This window comes from Harpia harpyja, chromosome 2 (genome assembly GCF_026419915.1).
Source record: "Harpia harpyja isolate bHarHar1 chromosome 2, bHarHar1 primary haplotype, whole genome shotgun sequence".
Classification (NCBI taxonomy): domain Eukaryota; kingdom Metazoa; phylum Chordata; class Aves; order Accipitriformes; family Accipitridae; genus Harpia; species Harpia harpyja.
The window spans coordinates 6,069,563-6,094,244 of record NC_068941.1 but is presented as its reverse complement, the minus strand read 5'-3'; the positions used below and the strand labels follow the sequence as shown (position 1 = coordinate 6,094,244).

Genomic DNA, 24,682 nt, shown 5'->3' with positions numbered 1-24,682 from the left:
CTTTGTTTCAGAACTAATAGAAAAAATTGTAGTGAGAACTTCAACAGTGACATTTTAGAGGCAGGGGATTTGCTATTTTTTAATATAGATGAAAAAAGCATATAGATTTAGACAAATTCTTCTGTTTACTTCACCAGTACTAACTCCAAATTATGTCTGAAATATATGAAATGACATGAAGTTTTCTGCAGCATTGCATAGGTACAACTTCAGGATAAATTGATTTTTAAGAAAGGTAATTTAACCTACAAGATCTTCATTATTGATGATGATAGAGAAGAAACCAGTCTGATTCTCAGATTTTAAGATACAGTTTAATTAAAATGATTTATTTAAAATGAAGTGACAACAGCTTAGTAATCCTGCAATCTCATTGTTATGAAATTACTTTCCAGACCAGGAATGCACTTAAATCTTTAATGACGTTTCCACATTTCTGAAACGGAAAACCTTAAATTACTTTTAATGTTATAGGTGGAAACTGTAGAGAAATACTACTTGTAGCTTCAAAACATTCGGACCATGACATGCTGGGTGCCTTTTGTCTCAGTGTTCCAGGCTAAAGGACAATGGAAGCGAAGCTGCACCCTCGAGGAAAGGTGCCTTGATCCACTTCCATGGGCGGGCCTGAAAAAGGGGAAGAACTGACAATGCCATAGCTTCTCCTTGCTATCTTTTGCTGATCTCATCTTTCAGTTTCACTGGAGCTGATTTCAGGGAGGAGAAATCTGATAGTAAGTATTCAGTAGCCAAGTAAGTGCACGGTTCTTCAGTGCTGAATTATCCACAGCTGCTTACTGTTAATAGCTACGAGCTAGACACAACAGGACTGGTAGGACAGTGACCCGCCTGTCTCCACAACAAAACAGGGAATGTCCAAACTTAAAGCCGTTATTTTCCCCAGTGGCATGGTATTTCAAAAGAATTTTGTGTAACTGAAGGTAATTGTATGTGTCCATAAAACCAGCAAAAGAGATAGGGACAACTGGTGAAACTACTGGACAGCAATGATGAAAGGCATTGTTTTGCGTCCTGCTTATGAAAGAGTCACTGATACTCTGCAGCCAAAACCACATCCAGTTTAACTGATGCTTGACACCTCGTGGACAAAATTTTCCATTCTGATTAGACAGTTGTGAGAGATTTGAAAGGTTTTAGATTTTCTCTGACATATTAAGCTCTGATAACCTGTAGAAAGCCAGCTTATATTATTCAGTCGTGAATCCAGCTCTGGATAGCAAAAATGTGGGCAGGTCAAGACTTGTTCTTGCCCGCTTTGTGTTGCTCGCTGAGGCTTCTCGCAAGTCTTTCATGTAAAGGATGCCCCTGTGTACCTTCATTTTGACATCTGTTTCAAAGGCACTGGGGTTTTTTTCAGAATTATTTTGTATAGTAATGAATGTTTTTGACAATCTTGTCTGAGGTAGCCATTACTGAGAGTTAGCACCATGTAAAACTGTTCACTACTTTCAAAAGCTTTATTAAGGTTGTAGAACAAACACTCCAAGGACAAGAAAGCCTATGAAGCCTGGATTCCAGGTGCATATGAGTTGTGAAGCTGTCTTTGAGTGATGACTGTTTTCTGGTTGCTAATCCTCTGCTACTTTCCTTCTTTTTTTTTACTTTAACACCACAATGAATGTTTGTTTTTTGACTGGAAGGAACAGTCACTTTACCAATACATCTTTCTCCTGTTACTCCCATGTTTCTACTTTGTTAATTAGAATAACATTGAGTCTATCCTGTAACTGAGGTAGTATTTTAAATGTACTTGAATAGTAACTAAAACCAGAGCATGCAAACAGGTAAAGTACCTGTATCGCATTTCGCTCTAGATATTCAGGTGGCATAATTTTACATATATATATAGATAGCCACAGATAAAAATGTGGTTTTAAAGCACATATGAGAAGAAGTGTCGTATTTTTAGGACATTTCTATGCTTAAAGAGGAATTTCACGCCTCATGTAGAAGGAAAAATGAATTGATGGTAACAGTGATAAGCTGCATGTACTGCGTGTATCGGTTTCTAGTGGATCTAATCAAGCTGCTCCGTATCTTTCCCTCTGGGACGCCACTTCAGCCCTGCCGTCCCTGCTGCCAGCTTTTTTCCGAGTCCTTTACCGTTTCTGAATACCCTTCACCGGCACGGTCAGCGCTCCCGGCCGCCGCGGCGGGCAGGCAGGCAGGGGCAACGTGCCTCTTCTCCGTCGCGTTAGGTCGCAATGGTGGCGGCTCCACGGCGCTGGCTTTCGTGCGAGGCCGTGAGCACCTCTCCCCGCCGTCCGCCGCGCTCTCCTCACGCTCCCCGCCCCGGGGCGGCCATTGGGCGGCACGGCGTGGCTGCCGGCAGTGCGCAGGCGCCGCCGGCGAGGCCGGGCGCGCTCCCGGCGCGGGCGGGGGAGAGGCGGTGGCGCGCGGGCAGGCTCAGACGTGGCAGTTGGGTGAGTTGAGTGTCCCCGAGCGGCGGCGCGCGCGGGCAGGCGGGGGGCTGCGCGCGGCCCCCAGGTAACGGTCCTAACGGCCTCCCCGGGTGCTCGGTCCGTCTCCACAGCCGGCGGGGGCGGGCGGGGGGGATCGGGCGCTGCCGCCGGGGCAGCGCCCGGGCGAGGTGGGGGGGGGGTCGCGGCTGTGCCCCGCGGGACGTGGGACCGCCGTCAGAGGCAGCCCGAGGGGCGGTGGGAGAGGGCAGGGGCTCTGGGCGCCCCGGAGCTGGGGGAGCTGCACCCTACCTGCGCGGAGCCCACGCGAGCGGTACGCTGCCCCTCAGCGCCGGCACGGGGGGGCCGGGCACAGGTACCGCCGGCGTGCCGCGTTACTCCTACCGCGGGCGGGCAGCCGTGTCCTGCGCGGAGCGGGGTGGTAGCACCGACCGAGTAGTGAGACCTGTTGGGGTGCTACAGTAACTTAAAAGTCTTAGTTAACGGGGACAGAAGTGTTAACTGTTTGCGGGTTTCGCACTGAATTGGAGTAAACCTAAGCTTATTCTGTCATAGCTTATTCCAAAATGTGGTATTAAAAAAAAAAAATAGAAAATGTAGCGTGCGTAGCTATATTCCATTCTGTGTATGTGTGTGTAGATACATGCACACACCCCAAAGATTATTTGCCAGTTGAGATTGCGGCACATCTTGGGGAGGGACAGCACCTCTTCCTAAATGATATGTTACCAAGCACAGTGTCTCTGAAGAAATGTAAAGTTAATAGTTCTCCTTTGGTTAGCCAAAAACATGATCCACTATTTTTGATTCTGTTGTCCTAGTTCTACATGCACAAAGTAGAGTTTTACATCTTCACAGAGAGGTCAGTGCAGTAGAGCATTGCATACGTACAGCAATCCTCTGAAAAAAAAGATGACAACCTATTCTGTAATAGTGGTAAATTAAGTCGTGGATAAGTGCTTGTGTTAGCGTTGTTCCTCAGGCTATGGGGTGTAAAGTAAAGTAGTGTTCATAGAGACAGGGAGAAGAAAGTTTTCATGTCCTCCTGTGTAGTGACACTTGTAGTAAACAAAGCCAGGAAAAGACCTGGGCTTAGCAGATCCTCTGATCTTTCTCATGCAATTTCCAGAGTGAATCTGTATGGCTCTTGTTAGAACCTGATCACTAAAACCTTAGGTGATCAGTTTCTATTGATATTTCGGGTGTTGCCTCCAAAGTATTTTCATCCTATGTTGGTATATATATGTATCTTGAGAAGGGATTAAATATGCTCAAAGTTGAATAGAATCTACAACTGTGTTTGATAAACGTACATTATTTTGCTTGTGGTTTGAGTTCCTGTCTCTCTTCAGCACAACCTCTGTGTGTTTATACTGTCTATGGGAAGTTTGACGTGGCAAGATTTTTTTTGTGTGCGTGTGTGAGTGAGGAAGTCATTTCCCCTGGATGCTGTCATAGCTAAAGGTGTTGACTGTTGCAGCTGCATCAAAGTGAAAATCTCTTCCTTTATATAGATACAAAATTATATATACGTCTGTGCCAGTGTGTAGGTAATTTAGTCCTGACTTACTGTCTTTTGGAGCAGCTAAAGCTCATACTGCCACGTCTTTTCTGATGGGGGCGGGGGAGGGAAGAAAGTGCAGCTGGCAGCATGAAGCCTCTCTGTTTAAACATTCTTTTTCTTCTCCCCATGTTTACCTTGTTAGCTAAGAAATAGGTAATCTTAGGGAGTTGTCTTCTATCTGAAGCAGTTTAATACTGCAACTGAGAAATCTTATGCTACGTTGAGGAGTGTGGTTTAGAGGGTTGCACGGGCTATGTGTGAGGAGGACTAGGCCCTATATCCCGCTCAAAGTGGTTTCTTCTCTGACGTGGAAGATTAGTAAAACTGTTGCAGATTTTTTTTTAATTTTTTTTTTCCAGAAATGTATGTTTAATATGAGAAGCCTAAAGATGGGTTTTCTCATAGGGATAGCTTTTCTCTACTGGCATGTGCCAGTGCATCATGAATTTGTCTGTTGTGTTCTTAGAGCTGCATGTAATTTTGAGGTGCCATTCTGTGTGCTTCTGGAGCACAATTCCTGATTTACTTTCATCTAGTTTGCATACTCAGAGATGTCTCTATGGCTCAAGCCTAAGAATGTGAAGTATAGATGGTTGGGAAACCTATTTCAAAGGAACATTTAACATTTAAAATGCTAGTTTATATGATGTATCTTTAGTTCTTTGGGGATGCCTGACCTATGTACTTGGGACTACAGAAGTAGTAAGTGCTCATTCAGGGTTTGGATCCTCAACACATCTTGAAACAGTTTTAATTTGGGCATCAAGAAACTTAGTGGAATTCTGGTTTTGTTAAATTCAATATGAAGTCAAAATAAAAAATTCTCTCTTAAATGGAAAAGAGAAAGCTAGCTATCAAGGCTGCAAAGTGTACAACTTCAGTAACTTTTCAAATCTCTTGGTGGAAGGGCACTGTATCTAAAAATTAGTCTTATGAAATACAGTCATCTGGTTTAGTAATGCAGAATTCTTCAGATTTTCTAGTTCTAAACATGATTGCAATTATCAGGATACGCTTTCCTGAAAGTTTCCCAAAACTTTATTTTATCCTGATTGCTTGTAATCATATTCTGGTTTGGTTGGGGTTTTTTTGTTTTTTTTTTTTCTTTCCTTAACAACAACAGACTCAAGATGTGAAAGCTTAGGGAAAAGATGCCTGGTAATAGCAAGGACAACATATGGTACTGTTGAGGCCATACTGCCCTCAGAGAACAGCTTCTCATTTGTGGAATACCTTGTGCTCAATTTTGTCACTCTATGGAGTCCTGTTTTAAAAAGGCTGCTCAGGCCTGGGCCAGTAACGCAGAAGTTGGCTGGAAATAGGATTTCTCTCTATCCTGAACTTTATTCTCTCTGTCACCAGCGTCAAAAGCAAGGAATCTTCCTTCACTTGCTTGGAATGGATTTAATGTAGAAGGTTTGATGAAAAGCTGGTGCCATATTCCATACTTCCTCTAAAAAAAGGTGTGCTAGGACAGGAGAAGGGTTTGCTAGAGGAGTTTCATACTCTGGTCACTCTGCCTTTCCTTATTTTTCCGTGTGTGCATTGGGGGGATATCTGGTATTTGGGGAGTGGGACTCACAGTGTATTTTTCAGGTGTAGTAGAAGTCTAGGTTTTCCCAGTAAAGAGAACAGTTTGAGACTGTCCTTTGAGTTTTTTTCCACCTGCACATCCTTTACTTACTGTTTTTCTCTCCATGGGCCTGGGAGAGGTGAATCCCGTTCAGATAAATTCAGTGATTTGTTTAAATTCATGCAGTACGTGGTAGTCCTGAGGAAACCAAGTAAGCAAGCAAGCAAACCCACTATTTTCCCCTGACTTCCAGGTCCTTTTTTGCCCTCAAATGTATCTTTTGTCTTTTTTGGGAACACAGTTCACTGCCTTTTAAAAGGCACAAAGAGTGAAGAGTAGTAGCAGGTGTCACTTTCTCTTTTGCAGATTAAGAGGACCCAATACTTGGAATGAGAATATTGCCATCATGAGTCAACAAGGTTATGTTGCAGCACCTCCATATTCCCAATCCCAGCCAGGAATAGGAGGTTTTTCTGCAGGTTTTGGACCACCTAATGCTTCACTTCATTATGGGCATTATGGGGACCCTAACTCCTCATACTCAGCACCTCAACCAGGTATGAATTTGGCTTGAAATGTGTTTTCGGGGTCTACTTCTCTGTGAAGGTATTTTGCATCATTTTTTCTTACTTGTGTCAGCACAAAATGCTCAGTTTTACACTGCTACTACAACAGCATCCTGCACTAGCTTTGTCTGTGTTATTGTTGATGCTCAGATGTTGATGTAAGATGCATGGTAGTGGGTATCTGACCTTCGTGTGTGAATTCCATTGTCCAGGACGCAATAAGCACCAGTGCTTAATGCTGTATTATGAGTAATACCTAATACAGACAAATACAAAAGGGGTGATTTCTGTGAATAGAGAAATGTTTCTCAACTTGTATGTGTTAATGGCAAGCAAGCTGTCAGAAACGGGTTGTATTCTTCACAATAGGACCTTTGTCCTGCTGAATTCTTGAGCACAAACTTGCGTATGAGTATGAGCGGGTGTTCTCCTACTTAAGCTTGCTTACTAGGTGATGTATTTGGATGATGCATGGTAAGTAGAGCCTGTCTGCTTTCTAACCACTCAGGAGACAATTACCTTCTATGAGGAAGGGCACCTTGGGCACAAGCAAATTAGAAGCAAAGGGGATATTTGCTTTATTTCTACCAGCATAATCATGCTACAGATAATGTCATTGACATCCAACAGATAAACATGGCTGTCTCTGTCTCTCCTTTGCTTTTCATTAATTTTAACTTACTGATACATGGCTTCAGATCTTTCAAGAAGTATAATATATGAGTATATGGTAGCTGAAGCTTAAAAAAAATAATTTGAAAGCATGGAATTTAAGCCCATTTTGCTGTGTGTAAGTCATGCTGGTCTAATTTCAGAAAGTCAAAGTAGGCATGCTACACTAGTGAACTGGGGCTGTGGAAAATATCCAAGGAGTAAGGTTTCCTCTTCCCTCTGGTAGTCTACTAATAAACATAGCCAAGATAGAGAGGCAGGAAGAGGGGCCATCTCAATATTTTGCCTGATGTCACAGGGGAAAATGAGTTAAAATAGTAAAGATGTCTGAAGTATTCTCTAAGGCATCTAAAAAAAAATTTGTTAACATTTTTAATAACATTCAGATTATGATAAGTTACATTAAATTTAGTATTTGAGATGGTGGAGTAAGGTAATGACAGAACTAAGTATCCAAGTATATTGAGGTTTTTTAAATGTTCTGTGGTGTCCTTGATTTTTGTGTTATCATGAGAACAGAAAAAAGAAGTTTTACCCAATTTCTCTAAAACTGCTTCTTAAAGACAGCAGGAGTTGTGTTACCTTAATCCAATGCTGATATAGTCAGAAGATAGAACTAATTCTGGTAATTGGCTTTAGAATACTTGGGGAAAAATATCAGTTTTGGTACCAAACAAGTTTTTGATGTTAGAGTAATTTAAAGGAAAATAAGTCAAGAAATACAGGTTGGAAAGCTGTTTATTCAGCACCGCTGTTTACATGAATTGTAGTCCCTTTATAGTCACCGTTCTAGATCTGAATTAAGAACCATTTCTAGCATAGGTTTACAGGTTCTACATATGGAGGATTTTTTTTTTTTTTTAAAGGTTGTTCCAAGTTTTCTTTCTGACCATGGTCTCTGAAATCAAAGGGACCTCTTGCTTCTACCTATAAAGATAACTGGGCGACAGGGAATTACCAGTATCCCAAATTGAATTGCAGGGTCTGTTTGTTCATTCTTGTTTTCTTACTGTCCCTTTTGGGTGGAAAGTTACCAACTACGATTTGCTTCCTTTTTACTATCTGTTCTTTTTCATATCTGCTTCTATAGTTGATGAGAAATCTGTCCTTTCTTATGGAATCACAGAATAGCTGAGGTTGAAAGGGACCTCTGGAGGTCATCTGGTCCAACCCACCTGCTCAAGTAGGGCCACCTAGAGCCCGTATTCTTATTGGTAGAGCAGGGCTGTACACTTGTATTTTTTTGGTGATCTTGTGCTTTCTTACCGGGTTTTTACATAAAAGTACTTCTTCTTTTGCAGCTGTGTCAAAATCATCTGTGCCTTTTGGATCTTCGGCTCCTGTTGGGCCTCCACCACCTGGTACACATCAATTCAGCCAGACCAACTTCCAGAATGGGCCCAGTACACCAGGGCAACAGCCACATAGGTGACTTTCAAAAATTAATACATGAGATCTAAGCTATTTGACCTCTGTTACCTCTCTTTGGCTGCTTCACTGACATTTAAGTATGGCATCCCTTTAATCTTCAGCAGTTCTGACTTATTCGAATTCTGAACTGGATCTTCTGGTTCGGTTCCCTGTGATGTTAAACTGCCGGATCCTACAGTATGATCTGTAATCTCATTAAGTTCCGTTTTACAGCCAGTCAGGTCTTTATCATGCATTGTGTGGAGTTTTTTTAATTATGCTTTCTTTTTGATCTTAGACCCATCGCTTCAAAGCAGCAGTAAGGTGTTATAAGTGCTGTTTGATATAGAAGTTGCATTATTATTTTCGTTTGCTTTCTGATGTCTCAATTCTCCTTTGTTGTGAGGTACCAAGAAGCTGTTATTTACAAATTAATAGTTGCCAGTGAATTTTGACTAGAAGCTGGTGCATGTCTCTATATCTGTAGTTCTCCCCTCCCCGTGCCCCCCCCCCCCCGCCACTTGTTAGCATGTCTTTGCTTCATTGTTGTGGGATCACAGCCAAGTTTCCATAGGGTACTTTAAAGACATTTTATAATGCAGTTTTGTTATACCTTCTCAGATGGATGACTGCTACTCTTTTGCTTAGGTCTGAGATTGACTATGAGGAGTTTATTTGAAGTGCTGTTTCCAGAGCTCACAGGAAGAAGTGAAGGAGACAGGAGTGGGGAAGGGAGAAAATAGGGAAAGGTGGAAGTTGTAAAAAGAAATCTTGGAAGAATGATTGTACGAGGGGATAGCCAAGCTTTATTACACAATGGTTATATTGCAGGTAGTTATAAGTGGGTAAATATGCTTAGCTCTTTTATTTAATTCTGTCAAATGTTAATTATTTTGCTCACATCCCAGGAGTGGCAAAATTAGTTTGCGTACCTATAGCTATTTTAGTTTTAGTGAACTTGACACCGTTTAACAACATTCTTGTTTTAGTTGGTTGAGTCTTAATCTGCTTCTGGGCTTTTTAGTTATTGTATAGTTACTTGTGTTCAAATAAAGCCATGTATGTGTTTTATTAGGCATCAAAATAGGGAAGCCTGTTTGTTGGCTGTGTGTTATCACTGTGTAAAGGAGGACCCAGAGAGACTGGTGATCAGTTGTAAAAGACAGTGTACGAATGCATAGGGAGAAGTGGTATTTGTTCTGAAGACGAAAAAGCAAGGTGAACGGAGTCGAGTGGACATGACCAACCCAAAAAAATACTGATTCTCTTTCCTAGCTTCCAGTCATTGCCCTGACAGCTGCACATCTACTGCTTTTCACCTTATCTTGTTTTATTCCCAAATTGCTGAGAGTTGCTATTCTAGGCCAGGAAATTTACACATCAAAATTTCAAGGAAAGTGAATTCTACTTCACTTGAAATAGCTAGGCCCCTCCTCAGTTTTAGAAGTGGTCATAGGAAAATCAGTGTAGATCGTCTCTGGGAGATAGCCTGAGATCTTATTTTTCCAGAGTGAAATAGTCTGGTAGGAAATATCTTTATAGGCCACATGTGTGTTACCGCTTTCTTTTCTTTCATTATTTTTCTTGCATTCATGTTTTTCCATATCTGACAATCATGAAGCAGTTTTTCCCAACCTGCATCTTCTTTTTTCCTCTACTACAGGGAACTCCTTAAGTTTCTCACTTCGTTTTCTTCTCTTTACAGATTCTTCTCCTAATCTTCTTCACCCATCCCCCATAGGTAATTTTCCTTTATAAGCATGGAAAGGGGATGAAGTGATGCGATAGGTTCAGAAGCTTGTGTTTCTTAATTTTCAAGCTTTCATATAGTTATTACTACTCTCTCTTTGCCACGGCATATTCGCTCTTCTTTGTTTCTAACAAGTATGCAAACAAATATGTACTGTCTTTTTTTTTTTTTTTTTTTTAAACAAGTGTGCAATCTCTCTGTGCTTCATGACTATTTTAATACAAGTATACATTTCCTGAGCAGAATGTGCGCAAACTATTAAGAGTTTCGCTGTCCTAATTAATTGTTTCAGCACCACCCTTGAGAAGGTATGAGATCTTCTAGAATTATGATTGGTTGATTTAGTTTTTTGCATAACTGCACTAATTTTTCCCTTCAGGTTTCAAGGCCCTCCACCTCCAAGCAATACAGGACCTTCCTATCCTCCCTACAGTCATCAGTCACAACCAGCCTACCCAAATACTGCATCCACTTCATCTACAACACAACTTGCTAACCAGCTCAACAGCATGCAGTTAAATAGCTATGGTAATCACTTTTATCTGATCTGATTGGCTTTTTCTCATTTAAAGCTAATAAGACTATCATAATTAGAAACTTACTGAACTTCTCCATAAACAGAAAATGAAATCTTTGACCACTATAATTTGCTCAAGTTCGTAGAATTTTTTTTTTAAATCTCATCCTATTCCTTAAATCGATTTTCTTGGGTTCATTCTGAATTGATGTTTGATGAACCTTCCGTAGAAGTCAGCTATCTTATCAGTCATTTCTCAGATTACGTGGTGATCCTGCCAGTAATGGCCTAGGCATGAGCAATAATATGCAGACAGGGCTTTGTTTTTCTCAGCTTTTTAGAGTTTCTCTCTGTTTTGAAACTATTGTATTCTTTTTTGTCCAAATCTTACAGTTTAGTTTTTCATCTAAATTTATTTGCACTTATTTTGAGGTTAAAACATCTCAAACTTAAGCCACGAGGTAAAGATGTGATCGTGTGATTCTTCCATGTAAATTACTTCCCACCTCTAATTTTCTGTTTGGTTATATCTGCTTTTCCAGAGTATTTCCTGGTGAAATTTAGCATTTCATTTAAAAGGAGTAAAATTCAATTAGCATCTTGTTTTTCTGAGGCCAGTGTGTTTAGGAGAATGAATTCTTTAAATAAGGATCACCTTGGTGGTTGATATCTTTGTAAGATATGTGTAAAGGTGAACTTTTCAGGCTGCACTGATACTGTATCACTGTTCCTACCCTGGCTTTATGAGTTGCTGATTTGACTTGAATGAAACCTGCATAAATACCATGGGTCTGACTCTCTGTTTGTATAATTGCTTGTAAAAACTTACACCTTCTTCACCTTAGAAAAATTAATTTAGACTTGAGTTCAGCCTTGATGTACTGAACTGCAAGTGCATAATTAACTTAGGCCTTTTTATACAGGATGAAGCATGGCCCAGCACCTCTAGAGCACTTCATATATAGCAACTCATATTATTTAGAGCAAAACATATTTTTTTTTTGCTTCCTGCCTTTATTATATTGCTTTCAGCAATAATTATGTAAAAAATAACATTCTTGTTTGTGTTACACGCTGGAAGGTTGACGTACCCTTCAGACCACTGAAGACATAGGTTCTTTACAACTCTGCCTCTGTGTTGGGTTTTGTTCTTCTGATTTTTCCTTAGCTGTAAGTCTAAGTTGGTGTAACTTGATGGAGTGCTGAAATTCACAGCTTGTAAAGCTACTGGAGTGATGTTTGTTTGTACCAGCTGAGAACCTGAGCTTGTGTTTTGCATGTGAAATTTTTTTTCAGTTAACATGTCTGACAGAAGATGCATTTCAATATTTGTATATTAACACATTGGTCCTTTTGCTCCAAATGTAATTTTGGTTATTTTTTTAGCTTTCTTGAAAATTATTTTGCCATAGGTCTTTGGGGAGGAATTTGACTAAAAAATGTAGGTTTTGTAAAGTAATAAGTAGTTACAGATTGTAAGTCTCAACCCCCCCCCCCTATTTCCAGGGTCCTCTTAATTCTAACTGGAATCTGGATCTTATAAACAGCAAACTATTCCTCACCAGTGTGTACAAGATAATTCCCACATGTTTCATCTTTTAGCATCAAAACCAGAAGATGGTTGTAAACCGGATAAAATGAGTGGATTTATCTTCCATCAAACCTGTCATGGTGAAATGCAAATAGACTAGCAAAAACATGCCTCATAAGAGAAATTGATTATTAAGCAAAAAGAATGTTGTTTCACATTATGAAATTAAACATTATTTCAAAAGCGAATAGTGATTTATGTGTATTCCAATCAAGAATTGTCAAAGGCTGGCTTCCCTCTGTCTTTCCCCATCCACCCCAGCTGCCGGGTTTTATTGAAAATAGAGCCAGAAGAAATAAAATTGAATATCTGAATCAGTTCAGACTTAAACTATGAGGTCAGTTTATGCTGTTATGTGAACAGGCATTCAGAATCCCCATAATGCAGCATTGTCAGTATGGGATACAATATTGCCTATATATTGTAAATGTATTGACCAAAAATAGAACACCTTCCACACAGAGTTAGTAGGTTTTCATTTTTGACTCAGCTGACAGAGTTTCTTGCTCAGGTCCTGGCATTACTCCGAGCACTCGCATGTCTTCTGGGCATCCAGCATCTTTTCAGGGTCCACAGCTACCACCACCAAACCAGCAGCAAGTCGCTTTACCACCTGGATCACAGCTTCCTCCACCAGCCAATAATGTTAATGGCCTTTGTGCTCAACCATCGTTGCCTCCTATTGCCAGACAAGATGGAATCCCTGGGCCTGTCCCCCCAGATCCTAACTTGCAGCAGCTTTCAGGACAGCCTCCAGGGCCTGGATATCATCCTCAGCAAGGTAAGGAAGGATGTTTGTTATGTAATTGAAAACAAAACATGCATGGAGAATCACTGGTGGAACTGTGACCATTCACAGTTGATGTTCTGCTGACTTGGAAAAATGAAAATTTAATCCTTTTTTTGTAGAATGGAAAGATTTGCATTGTCAGTCAGTACACTCAAGGCAGACTGTGCTTTTGCTCAAAAGTTTAGCACTCTGTTGAGACTGTAACAAGAAAAACGAGATTAATTTGGATCAGGAACAGAAATATTTTGGTTAGTAATGAGTAGAGGCACAATGTACTATAGAAAGGAGTTTTTCTTATACTCTGTAAAGGTATAGGTTGTTCTCTGTCTTACAGCGCTGTCTGTCATAAGTGGCTTTCAAAAACGCTTTGCTGTATCAATAAAAAATTGTAACTGAGTACAATTATTTCACCTGACATAGGTGAGTAAAGCAGTTATTTTGACAACTAAAAAGTCAGCTAACTAGACCTGTTTGCATTGACTGATGCTAGGGGAGAGATTCTCACTAATGTAGTGGCCTGGTTTGAGTAGCTGTGGTAATCTCTACTAACCATCCTCCTTGACATATACCTGAGGACTTTGGAGCCAAAGTTGTCGCACCTAGTCTTATGCTTACCTTTAAAACACAGACTGCATAAGCCAAAGTAATCCATGTCCTTTACTTGCTGGAAACAGAAGGGAAGGAGAAGTTGCATTTAGCTGAGCATGAATGAATTGTGTGGCAAAAGTTGATGTTAAAAATTGATAACGCAACTTAAATACTTTAAATGAATTGTCATTTGGAACTCTGCAGCAAGCTATGGTCCTCAGATGGCAGGATCTCAACTGTCTTATCCTGGTGCTTTTCCTGGGGGTCCGGCACAGCTCCCAGGTCCACAGCAGAAGAAGCTTGATCCTGACTCTATTCCAAGCCCAGTAAGTAACGTGGCACTAATTTATTATAAAAGTAAATTTCTGCTGCATTTTAGTTAAAGGAATGACAATGCTAATATTGTATTTATTTTAGTCGGTGGGTTTTTTTGTAACATAAAATTGCACTTAACGTGGCTTGGTTCACAAGGTATGTTCCAATTTTTGCAGTTTCTTAATTACATGCAATTTTGTACTCTGTGCTGTCAGTTTTGGATAAATTAATGCATAACCTTAGTTTTAGTACTGAAGAGGCTTTATAACCTTATCTAACCTGGGACATACCCATGACTCCAAATACGTTAATAGGAATTCTCAACAGGAGTGTTAGTATGACAGCGAGCAGTACTGAAGGATTACTTGCATTCACTGCAGCTAATCACCTTTCCTTTTCACTCCAGAAAGTTTGACAGCTTAAACTTAGTAACAGACACCTAAAGTAGAATTTGTGGAGAGTACAGGTACGTGAAGTCTAAAACTGCAATCCTGGAAATGCTGAGAAGTCCCATGCTCAAAAGCCATCTCACCGTTTGATTTCAGGAGTTTCCCAGGCAACGAGAATTATTTGCCTGAGCATCCTTCCAGTTGCTGCAGCCATGTAAAGATTTCAGTAGCTTGGAATATACTTAATGCTTAAGCTTCATACAGGTTGAAGAGGCTCAGCTGTTGAAGCACGTCCGAACATGCACTGGTGGGACAGTGTTTCTTCTTAGAATGGTATAGGAGAAAGAGAAAACAAGGTTGTGGTTGCGTCCATCTTTCCTAAATAGTCTAATTGTTACTCAAAGGAATAACTAGTGAGATGCAGGCTGCATTTAACTTATTTACTGAGAACAGCTAATTGAAGTAGAGGGAGAAAATGTGCTGAACTCATGGGGAAAACACATTCTGATGCACGCACTTACACTGGTTCTGGCAACTGTCTGGACAGGTCAAAAGGTCCTTGGAGAGTTGGGATTCTTGAAGCCAGCTGTGTCCTGCAGCTTTGACCTAGAACTTTCTACTTAAAAAAATGTATTAACCACCACACTGTAAGCTAGTCTGGGTGAAGGAGTCTTCCACTTCTCTGCTGAGGTAGTATTGCTGTACAGGAAAGAATTTGTGTTCCACCAAGATGAGGGAAAAGCATTTGTGTAAAAGCCTGACACTGTCTAGTAGGGAGCAGCCCTGCTTCCTTAAATTGGGATTTTTTTTTTTTTTTCCTTCTAGAAAGGATTATTTGTTTTATCCAGTGATGGTTTTGATGTGAAATCCTCAGAAATTTGGAAAAATGCTTGTTGATAATCACTTAGAGGTTAATGTAACAACTGCAGTTGCCTCTGTTAAAGGCAATTTTCAAGTTAAATGGAACTGAAAACCATTGTGTAAAAAAAACTAAAGCGAGTGTTTGTATAATTAACAAATGCCCTTAATAGGTCAGTCATTCCTAGTGTTTCAGTATGGTGCTTTTTACATAAGAAGGATAAAATGGTCTTGTCTAATTAAAAAAAAAAGAGGAGGAGGGAGGTGGGGAGAAGGAGGTCTGGCATGAAAGCATGGACTGATGTCTTGTTTCAATTACACATGTAGAATAAACAGCCTTGACTATGACAGCAATGTTAAAATAGGTTAAAAGGTTTGTTTAAGCAGCGCAGAGAGGATCAAAATGACATGATGACATGTTTAAAAGAAACATGATCTGGGTCAATGTCTGTAAAGGGCAAAAAGCTAATTCAGAATGAGGAATAAGTATGACCATGTGTATTTCTCTTGTTATATTTACATGATATAATTACAGTAGTGTGGCCAGATAAATTTGCTTCTTATCTGTAGCCATTGTTGATTTATATTTTTCTTACATATGTTAGAGGTTGATATGTGCTCTGACATCTATGAAAACTAGCATCTGGGCTTTGTCAACAATTATTTCCAAGAACAATGATATATTTAGGTCACTTAACTGCAGAATACCATGGTACATTGATCCTTTGCAGAGCTAAGTCTGGAAGTGGTTTGCTTTCTTCAGCCAGTGGATCTTTTTAGAGCAAAACCTTTTTCCTTCTAATGCAAGAGTTAGCAATAAGTATACAAGCCAAGGCGGCAGGGAAAAGTAATCAAGCAGAAGATATAACAAGCTCTCTGAGGAATGTATTGTATATTTAAATTGCAATGCAGAAACTTTATTGGGGGAAAAAAAAAAAGTTACAGGCCCCAGATTATTTCCAGTGTGTTAGGAAATACCTCTTGGACAATGATCAATAGACTCTATGCAACTAATTTTGTTTTTCTTCTGTTTGCTTTCCAACAGAGGCTTCTGAACTTCCCTAGCTATTATTAGAAATTCATGTGCAGTGTAAAGATACTATTCCATGGGATACCAGCAGCGGTGGCAAAGCCAGTTTCAGAAATTCCCTGTCTCATTCCTCTTGCCTCTCACAGCTGTTTGGCTACTCCCTAAACCAGATTGCTGAAAACATAGTTTCTCTGAGGGAAGAGGAGGAATAATGGTATCATCTCAGTGAGCCGCTTTATGGTGTGGAACAAAATACACCTTTATATAACTTCAGTTATATCCTGAAAAGTATCAAACAGGGGTGAGGGACTGTGCAGAAGTGACGGGAGGAAGCATATGGGAAAGGAATTTGTTCGGTAGTAAAGTCAGCTTCATGAGCGTTTCATGACATTACATGGTAAATTGCTATAAACTAGGCTTCAACCAGAGTAAATCTGTACCCGATCAGAGCTGCCTCATTTTAATAAAAATTTCTGTGATTGCTCTCCTTTACTTTCTTTCTAGGAGGAAGTTCACAACATGGTAGTGTGACCTAGAGAATGAAAACCCTGAGCTCCAGTGTTGAAATACTACCTAATGGCCAACAAGGCTTTTCTCAGGACTTTAAATTGCTGCTTTCTAAGTGGCAGTGCTGAAATATAGCTCAGCTAGGAAGGTGATCTACTATGTAGATTATTGTTTATTTCTTAACCACCCTGTGCATGGAGCCTAGTCAGGAGGAATGAGGGCTAACCCCTCCCACCGTTGCAATCTGATTAATTACCTGTACATTCATGTGTGAAGAACTGCAGCTGGCACAACTATGGTCATACAAAAGATAACCTGGTGTATATGGCATCTGAGTAAGGTGATGCAACCTTGCACTTCAGTTTGATCTGGGAGGACAGAAGGCCAGATTCAGTAGCAAGGAGTTATTTACATCATCAGTCTCCTCAATTTGCTGGGTAGCCTCTCTTGAAAAGGTCTGTCCTCCTAGTAGTCAATATACTTACTCTAAACAACTCATTTGTTCACTGTATATAGGTCTTATCCACCCCAATGTGTGGTGTTACCCCTGAGTTCCGACAGGCAACTGCAGTTGTGAGAGTTATACTGCTCTGCTGTGTGTATAATTTTCTAGTTGTTAAGTGTCCAGAAGCCTGTATTGCGGTAGGTTTATAGCACCTCTGCGTAAGACAATGTCGATAGTGTTACTTTGTGTAGATGTTAGCATAACTGTTTATGAACATAACTGAATGCATGGCTTACCTTTCTCATACTCTCCTTGCTTCTTACTCATCAGATTCAAGTAATTGAAAATGATAAGGCTTCTAGGGGAGGGCAGATCTATGCTACCAACACAAGAGGACAGGTTCCTCCTCTTGTCACCACAGACTGCGTAATCCAAGACCAAGGTAACTGTCCTTGTTACTGATTTATCTAGAAAGATAAATCAAATATAATTTAAAAAAAAAAAAGACTAAATTCTCAAATTTCTCATCTGAAAATGATGCTCCTTACTCTGAATTGGACATGAGATGGGAAACTCCCTTTAAAGAAAAAAAAAAAGGGGGGGGGGGGGGGAGAAGGGGAGTTGAATTCTTACACTTTGCTTAACACCTTTTCTACGTTTCCTGACCTCTAAAATAATATGAATAGTTGAGACAACTTTTCTTTTTAACTTAAAATTTTTCAAGGTTTTAAATTTCAAGTTGAAAATCCTTTTTGTATTCTTCTGAAATTTTAAAAGATGGTCACTAGAAGAGGCAGTGAGACTAGCAGTGTTACATTTTAAGATACGAATTTTGGGAAATTCTATTCAAGCGATAGGGGCAGCATACAAGCTGTCTAGTTGACTTAATTTTTTCCTTTGGCCAGTGTATCTGCCTTTGCCTCTGCCTAGAGCCTGGAAGTACAATATTCCATGTGCTGCTCTTGACAGCAGGCTTGATATTTTCATGCAGATTAAACTGATGGTATCATTTAGTCCAGCGTTAATTTATCAGTACTTGGATAAACTGTATAAAATGTACAAACACATCAAGATTTTTTGGCGTTATCTGAGAATGGGGTAATGCAGTTCTGATGAACAAAGAAATTCCTTTCAAGAAACTGAGCAGAGCTGCAGCTTGATGGTTAAAAAAGGAGCATGAGGAAGCTGATTTCTGAACTCCTGTTGCCTTTTAGTCCTCTTGTCTGCAGTGCACAGCACAGTTTCTCATTGAGGGAACTGAGCTAAGTGTGCTGCAAGAAGTGGTGTGGTGATTTTGGCACACTATATTTTGCAAGATAAATGAGCATGGTGATGTTAACACAGATATACTGTTTTCTGGATTGGAGCTAGCTCATTAGAGCAGTCTTAACAATAGGTATCAGTCTGCAGCATTTCTTTATATACAGTGTTGACATTTCCACTGGGGGTTTCATCCATATTATTTTCTTTTAAGACCTTAGATATGATAGGTTTCAAACTAATATCTATTGAGATTCTTATTGCAAATAATTGTGGGGGTTTTCTTGATATGTTTAAATCTCTGCTTTAAACTCAAACAGCAAGAAAAGATTTACCCACAGGGAGGGGCAATGGGCTGACATACAAAGAGGAGGGATGGCCAGAAGCTTGCATGGGAGGAAAAAAAGCATGTATTTAACATAGCATATGCACTTGTTGCTTTATGTTGCTGTTTTGATTTTTCTGGTTTGTGTTTGGGACAGGCAGGTTCCTTTTTACAGCCTTTCATTCTGCATGCTATATTGGGTGTTCTAGGCCACGCCAGCCCTCGTTATATCCGATGTACTACCTACTGCTTCCCATCGTCTTCAGATATGGCCAAACAGGCTCGCATTCCACTGGCAGCTGTCATCCAGCCTTTTGCTATTGTTCCACCGAATGAGGTAAGGACTAACTGAATATTAGTCCTATGTGGTTTTGTCTCCTAAATATTACAGACTTGTTTTTCTCTGATTGGGTTGGGGGTGACAATGTTTTACCTCTGACTGTGAAGGAGTAAGACAGTAGAGAGATGGCAGAAGATTATGAGATGCGTTTGTGTCATGATGCAAATTCAAGGGTTAAAAATCTTTGTTTAGAAAAGGTACAAGAGTGACAACTGTAGTCTGAACCACGAGGTTCCTGGTGTTCCCCCAACTGCCTCTAGTTTATGCCAGCTTTGTCAGTTGCTTGCTCTGCTGGAACTCCATAGATATAGGCAAAGACATTAAAAGAGGATGACCACAAACTGTATCAAGTTAATTTTAAGATGTGGACAGTTACATTCAAAGAATGACATTTTTCCATTTAGTTCTCTACAAAATAATTTAATTTCACAACAGACTGAGAAGATAATTGTATTTTCTGCTCGGGCGGTCTGAGTCATAGAAAGAAGACAAATGTAACCATCCATTTTTGGTACTCATTTGGAGGTACTAACCCATTCAATTCCTTTTCTCACATTACCGTCTCTAATAGCTCTTCATATTCCAAACATATCCATAGTTCTTCTGCAAAGTATTTCTGCAGGTTGGCAGTATCCTGTGGTCTTAAGACAGTTACCCAGATTTCCTGGCATCCCCTAAGGATTTTATCAGTAACAGGGATAAAACCAGTTTTCAAGTGCAGCGTTTAGCTGCATCAGCCATAGGATCATCTTTCTTGTTCTTCAACTCCTGCCTTCTCCATTGCACAGCTTCTAAATACTGCAACAAAGGTCTGCAGAATGCTTTTCCTTTTCGTGTGCTGCACTAATTTACTTTCAGAGCGCTGTTTGCTGGGAAAAAAATGGGGATTTCATGAAAGTTGTAGTATGTGATTGTGTCTTCAAAAACTCCTCATAAAATACATGCACAGAAAAGCCTAATTAAAATTGCAAAGACTTTCAGAGCTTGGTTTTGCAGCCTTTGATTTTTCTTTAACTTTGTTTTATTACTTGTAAATTCTTAGGGTTTTCTGAAAAACATGTTGGAAAAAAACAGATGTTGTTCTTTATCAAGATGGATAACTTCCAATCCAACGAGCCTCTGTAATTTGAATTAAGAGTATTATTTTAGCAGGGTAGTATGTAGTTATCTTCTCTGTGGTCCACAGGGAAATAGGATGTATTGCGGTTCTGCAGATACTGAGTCTCACCATTTGTCTGCTAGACAGCAATTTGGGGTTTCATTCCAGTTCTTGAGGGGAGTGTGCAGACTTGGCTTGTTGCCGTCCTGCATTTTCTCCTAGATGAAACTCCTGCTGTTGCTTCTCGACCCCTTCACTTTACCAGCCAACTTTTATTCTTTACTACCCTTTATCCCAGTTTCTGTGCCCAGGTGACACTTACCGATTCTGCTTTCATGTTGGCTCTTCATTTGTGCATCTTTCACTTTCAGTCTGTCTCTAATCGTTTATGTCCCCCATGCATGGCTTCCCTGCCTCCTGCATAGTATTTGGATAGGGTGATCAATGAGTTCCTAAAATCTAAATCTCTTCTGCGTACATAAATTAGCAGTATGTACAAACACTTGTACTTGGCCAAGTTCAGGAGCGTTTTCCCAGGGTTGGCAAACAGATGTACTCAGTGACCTACCTGTTCTGAAGTGTTAGTACTCTCAAGCTGTTGGAAGGGTCAGTGGAATTCATTAATCTGTAAAGAGCAGTGTATTTTTCCCTAGCCTCTTTTTTGGAAGAGGCTAAAAAAACTCTGAAAAATGTCTCTCAAAATTGGCAAAAGTCCAGCATGGAAAATTTTAGTCTGAACAATTAGAGCTTGGTAAAGTTATAAGAACTGAAGAGATGGTGTTACAGTAGGAAGCGCTGGGCAGTCTTAGCTGAGGCAGTTTTTCCGAGGCTTGCCTGTGCCCTTTGTCTTCACTGCTGCTGCCAAAATAAAATCTTGCTCTTAAGATCTTCTAATAAAAATGGTCTTCCATATGGGATTTATAACGACTTTAATTCTGAAAAGCCACTTAATTTGAAAGAACTGGGATTTTTATAGAGGTAAAATACATTCAGGGGTTTATTTGTGTTTCTGAATTTCCTAGTATGGTGCATTCTGACTGGAACTAGTGACTGCAAGGCACAGAATGTTCCTTGTTTCAGAATATCTAGCCTATCTTATGGATAGTGCCTTTTAACAGTGCCTATAGGTGATGTTCACCATGTGTTACAGGGCTCAGTACAAAGCGGGATTCTGTCTAATCTCTTTATCTCTTGATAAATAGCATGTTGTACATAGTAACTGTTTAAAATAATGATTTTTTTTCTTCTAGCCTTTTAATGAATAGTTTCCCTTCATTCATCTTTGCTGCAGCTCCAGCTGCAGATATGTCTCTGTTTCTGCTGTTTCTAATATACTCAGTGTTAGCACCCAGAGAATTTCAGTTCTGTTTCTTTTCAGAGGAGGAGGAAGAAAAGCAGTGACTGCAAGGGTTTAGTGGACCATGGATGTGAAATGGCCACAAATGTTTTGTGCAGCTGGTAATATGGTTAGGAACAGCTGAGAAACTGACCTATCTCCCTATCTCACTTGAACTGTAAGAACTTAAGCAAATCTACGCAGTTTACATAATCCATTATCATGCATATTACATAGACCATGCCTTTCTGTGTTAATAAAGCCATATTTAAAAATCTGTGGGCTATCAGGGTCATTCAAGTGACTAATAGACTTATGAGTGTTCCATAAATATAATTCTTAATTAATTGGTATTTTGCTTTGATCATCACTTATAGTTGAGGATTAATTTAAAATAGTATCTAAAATATATTTGCATTTTCAGTGGTCTGTTGCCATAGAATTCATGTCTGTCTGGGGGTTTTTTTGTTTGGTTGTTTTTTTTCTATGCCATTACTGTACTAAGACAGTTAGAAACAAAGGAAAAACCTAACCTTGCTCCCATTTCCAAATAATACAAGGATTCAGTGCAGTCTTCAGATGGCTTGTTTTTCCTTTCTGGAAGCCAATCCTGAGTGTGGATTTTGATTCTTTGAGAGGATTGTTTTTTGCATTGATGAAGCATTATGTTCTGTACAGGTGACCTAAATGATATCAAGAGAACTGTGGATCTTATTTTCTCCTATCTGTGCTTTGTTTGGCACTCTGTAATCTGAACTGTAGCGAAAATATAGTAAAAAAGCAATGAAATAACTAAGTCTACTGGCACTGATAGAATTAGATATGTATATGAGACGGAGAGCACAATTCTACAGACCTTATTTTCTTTCTTAATTGAACACACTCACTGTTTTGGTGGATGACTTGTAAATGGTGTTACATGTTTGTACCAGTTGGAGGGTTGTGCACTCTGATTAGTGTCTCTTGCTGAGTTTACACTTTGACCATCTGAGCAAAGTGTTGAGCTGTTCTTGGCTGTGCAGGCAGTGGGAAGGAGTGCCTGAGAGATTCTTCGTCTAAAACAACTGGATAGGAGGGAGTAGGAAAAGGTAATTGGGGTCCCGGAGACGGCAGAGACGTGTCTGTAATGGAGATGGTAGGCATCGCTTTGCTGTCAGATCTGTTTTGTTCCTGTTACTCGTTGACAAGGAGATCCTATGAGAAATTCTGTTTGGAGTTCACTGTAGCTTCTGCAGGTTAGCAGCATTTTGTTCTGCCAAGTAGATATTTTTCATTTGTCTCTCCTGTCAGATTTTACTCTGAAGAATCAATAGTGCTCCAGCTGACAGAGCCTGAAACATTCCCTGAAGTTTTGGAATTAATGTCTGTAATGAATTTAAAAAAAAAAAAAAAAAAAAAAAAAGCTGTCAATCGTGTTCATAGAAACAGTAGTCAACTGGAAATAGAGCTTTGAGGATTTGTTTCCTTTGACTAAGAACACAGGGGGATGGAGATAAAAGATCCTGGGAGCTTTCAGATAAAAAGTTTAGGTCCAGTGACTTAACAGTAGTTTTCTCAGAAATGCTCTTCCAGTTTGGAGGTCCAACCTGGAAAAAGACAATTTGGGATTTCAGCATTTCTGAAAGGCAGATTTAAGTTCATTAGGCACTGTGGGTTCTTCTGGGGAAAGTGGAGTGTCTACACACAGGGGCTGGTGTCCCGTCTCCAGAAGTGAAGCGGGAATGTTAGCATACAAAGTTAATAAAAATTTTTTTTAACTAAGGTCTGGGGAAAAAACTGTCAGGAGCTGAGAAATACACAAACTTGAACAGGGACATCTTTTGAAGATGTGTGCAACAGGTATCTCCATTGCCAGTAAAGAATGGGATACAAATTATCCCTGTGGGAGAAAATAAGAACACGAAGTAAAATCATCATGGTGCTAGATAAGGATGTTAAATGAAAAGATCTCATGCATGTCTTTGAATAAGTGTAATGTGGTTTTTTGGGGGGGAACCCCAAAACAAGCAGGGCTTGCCCCTGCAGTGAGAAAGAACAAAATCAAAATTACAGAAGTATAGTGGAATGAAAAGATGAAGATGGTGTTGCTTTATACCCTGCTAAAAAATCGCCCGGCAACTGAGACCTGGTGGAGTAATACTGTGTCTGGGAAGTTCCATAGCATCTGGTGGAAATTCTGAGTTGAGAGGACACAAAGCCAACATAAGTGAATATAAAGCAAGACATAAACATATACCTATACCTGTAGGCTGCAATATCAGTCTTCACATCAAGAGAGGAAAGCTCAACTCCACAACAATTTATAGTTGAAAGAGTAAGAAAGATCTAATGCAGCTAAGATGCAGGATTTCAGGTGCACACATGTAACCTGGTAAAACTGCACAATGAAAACATTCTAGAGAAGCCATTGTCAAAATTTAAATAGTAAAACTGGCCACACTAAAGAAAAGTTCACAAAGGAGGCTTTGCTTCAGTAATGTTAAAACACAAGTGAGAGCAAATTTAAGACATAAATAGTGACCATTCAATAGAGATTGTTGTAGGGTTGTGTTTGATATCGCAAGAGCAGCTAAGTTAGCAACACTTGGCATATAGGCACAGGGCTTCAGCAGAGCAAGTGAAATGGGTTTATTCAGAAAAGCCCTCAAGTTGAAAGTTAGAGGGGCAAAAGCCATGGAGGGTACACAGTTTCTCAAAGATTACTACAAAAACCTACAGCCACTCTAGGAAATTATAAACTAGTGAACATTACATGTATGCTATATATCATTCCAAACAAAGGCTGTTAAAACATTCATGTCTTACCTCACCCCCCTGCCCAGCGTCTTAACAGCTATAGACATTTCTGAATCTTGTCTTTTTGAAGTCCTCATCTATTATTTCTCAAAAATAACTGTTCATTTTCACTCTCCTGATTTGGATGATCTATGGAAAGTATTTGTTTGTTATAGATTGAGAATACAGTATCATTGTTTGACAGAACTTATTTTTAGTCCACCAGTGCTTTAGCAACAGTCTATAAAAATAAACTAGCTCTCACAGTTATCATCATAGACCAAGCCCTACATGAATTTGTTTTGGAGATGTATGAATGTTTCCAGAGCCTGAATAAACCATGTGATTTTGATTTAACATTTAATACTACTTGCTAAAAAAAGGTAGTTAAAAGAGTATTTCATGTTGTAAAAGCAAATGTAAACAACTCCAAATAATTATCTATAGTTTTAAATATTTAAATATCTAAATTACCACCTTCTTTGCTTCTTAGTAGTTTTGTGTCATCATTCTCTACCATGTTCTTTACTATTTATTTGAA

At 39.7% G+C, this 24,682-nt stretch overlaps 1 protein-coding gene and 1 long non-coding RNA gene across 6 annotated transcripts in view; one reads left to right on the top strand and one right to left on the bottom strand.

Annotated features, from left to right (window-relative positions):
- Positions 1 to 545: 545 nt before the first annotated feature.
- Positions 546 to 24,682, top strand: part of SEC24D (SEC24 homolog D, COPII coat complex component) — a 58,909-nt gene continuing 34,772 nt past the window's right edge. Inside the window, exons 1-8 of one of the 5 annotated variants that reach the window (XM_052814044.1) lie at positions 546 to 734; positions 5,945 to 6,135; positions 8,118 to 8,244; positions 10,356 to 10,504; positions 12,596 to 12,865; positions 13,667 to 13,788; positions 17,337 to 17,448; positions 18,801 to 18,928. In XM_052814044.1, the coding sequence (XP_052670004.1) occupies positions 5,985 to 6,135; positions 8,118 to 8,244; positions 10,356 to 10,504; positions 12,596 to 12,865; positions 13,667 to 13,788; positions 17,337 to 17,448; positions 18,801 to 18,928 (1,059 nt within the window). In that variant the 5' untranslated portion in view covers positions 546 to 734; positions 5,945 to 5,984. Of the gene's footprint in view, positions 735 to 2,367; positions 2,509 to 5,364; positions 5,469 to 5,944; positions 6,136 to 8,117; positions 8,245 to 9,931; positions 9,968 to 10,355; positions 10,505 to 12,595; positions 12,866 to 13,666; positions 13,789 to 17,336; positions 17,449 to 18,800; positions 18,929 to 24,682 lie in introns of those variants that run through there. The other 4 variants (XM_052814026.1, XM_052814036.1, XM_052814053.1 and 1 more) reach the window with 4 other exon arrangements.
- On the bottom strand, positions 19,331 to 24,318 carry LOC128154054 (uncharacterized). The gene is made up of 2 exons (XR_008239223.1): positions 24,172 to 24,318; positions 19,331 to 22,730 (listed from the first exon to the last, which is right to left on the bottom strand). It is a non-coding gene; the product is annotated as an uncharacterized LOC128154054 (long non-coding RNA).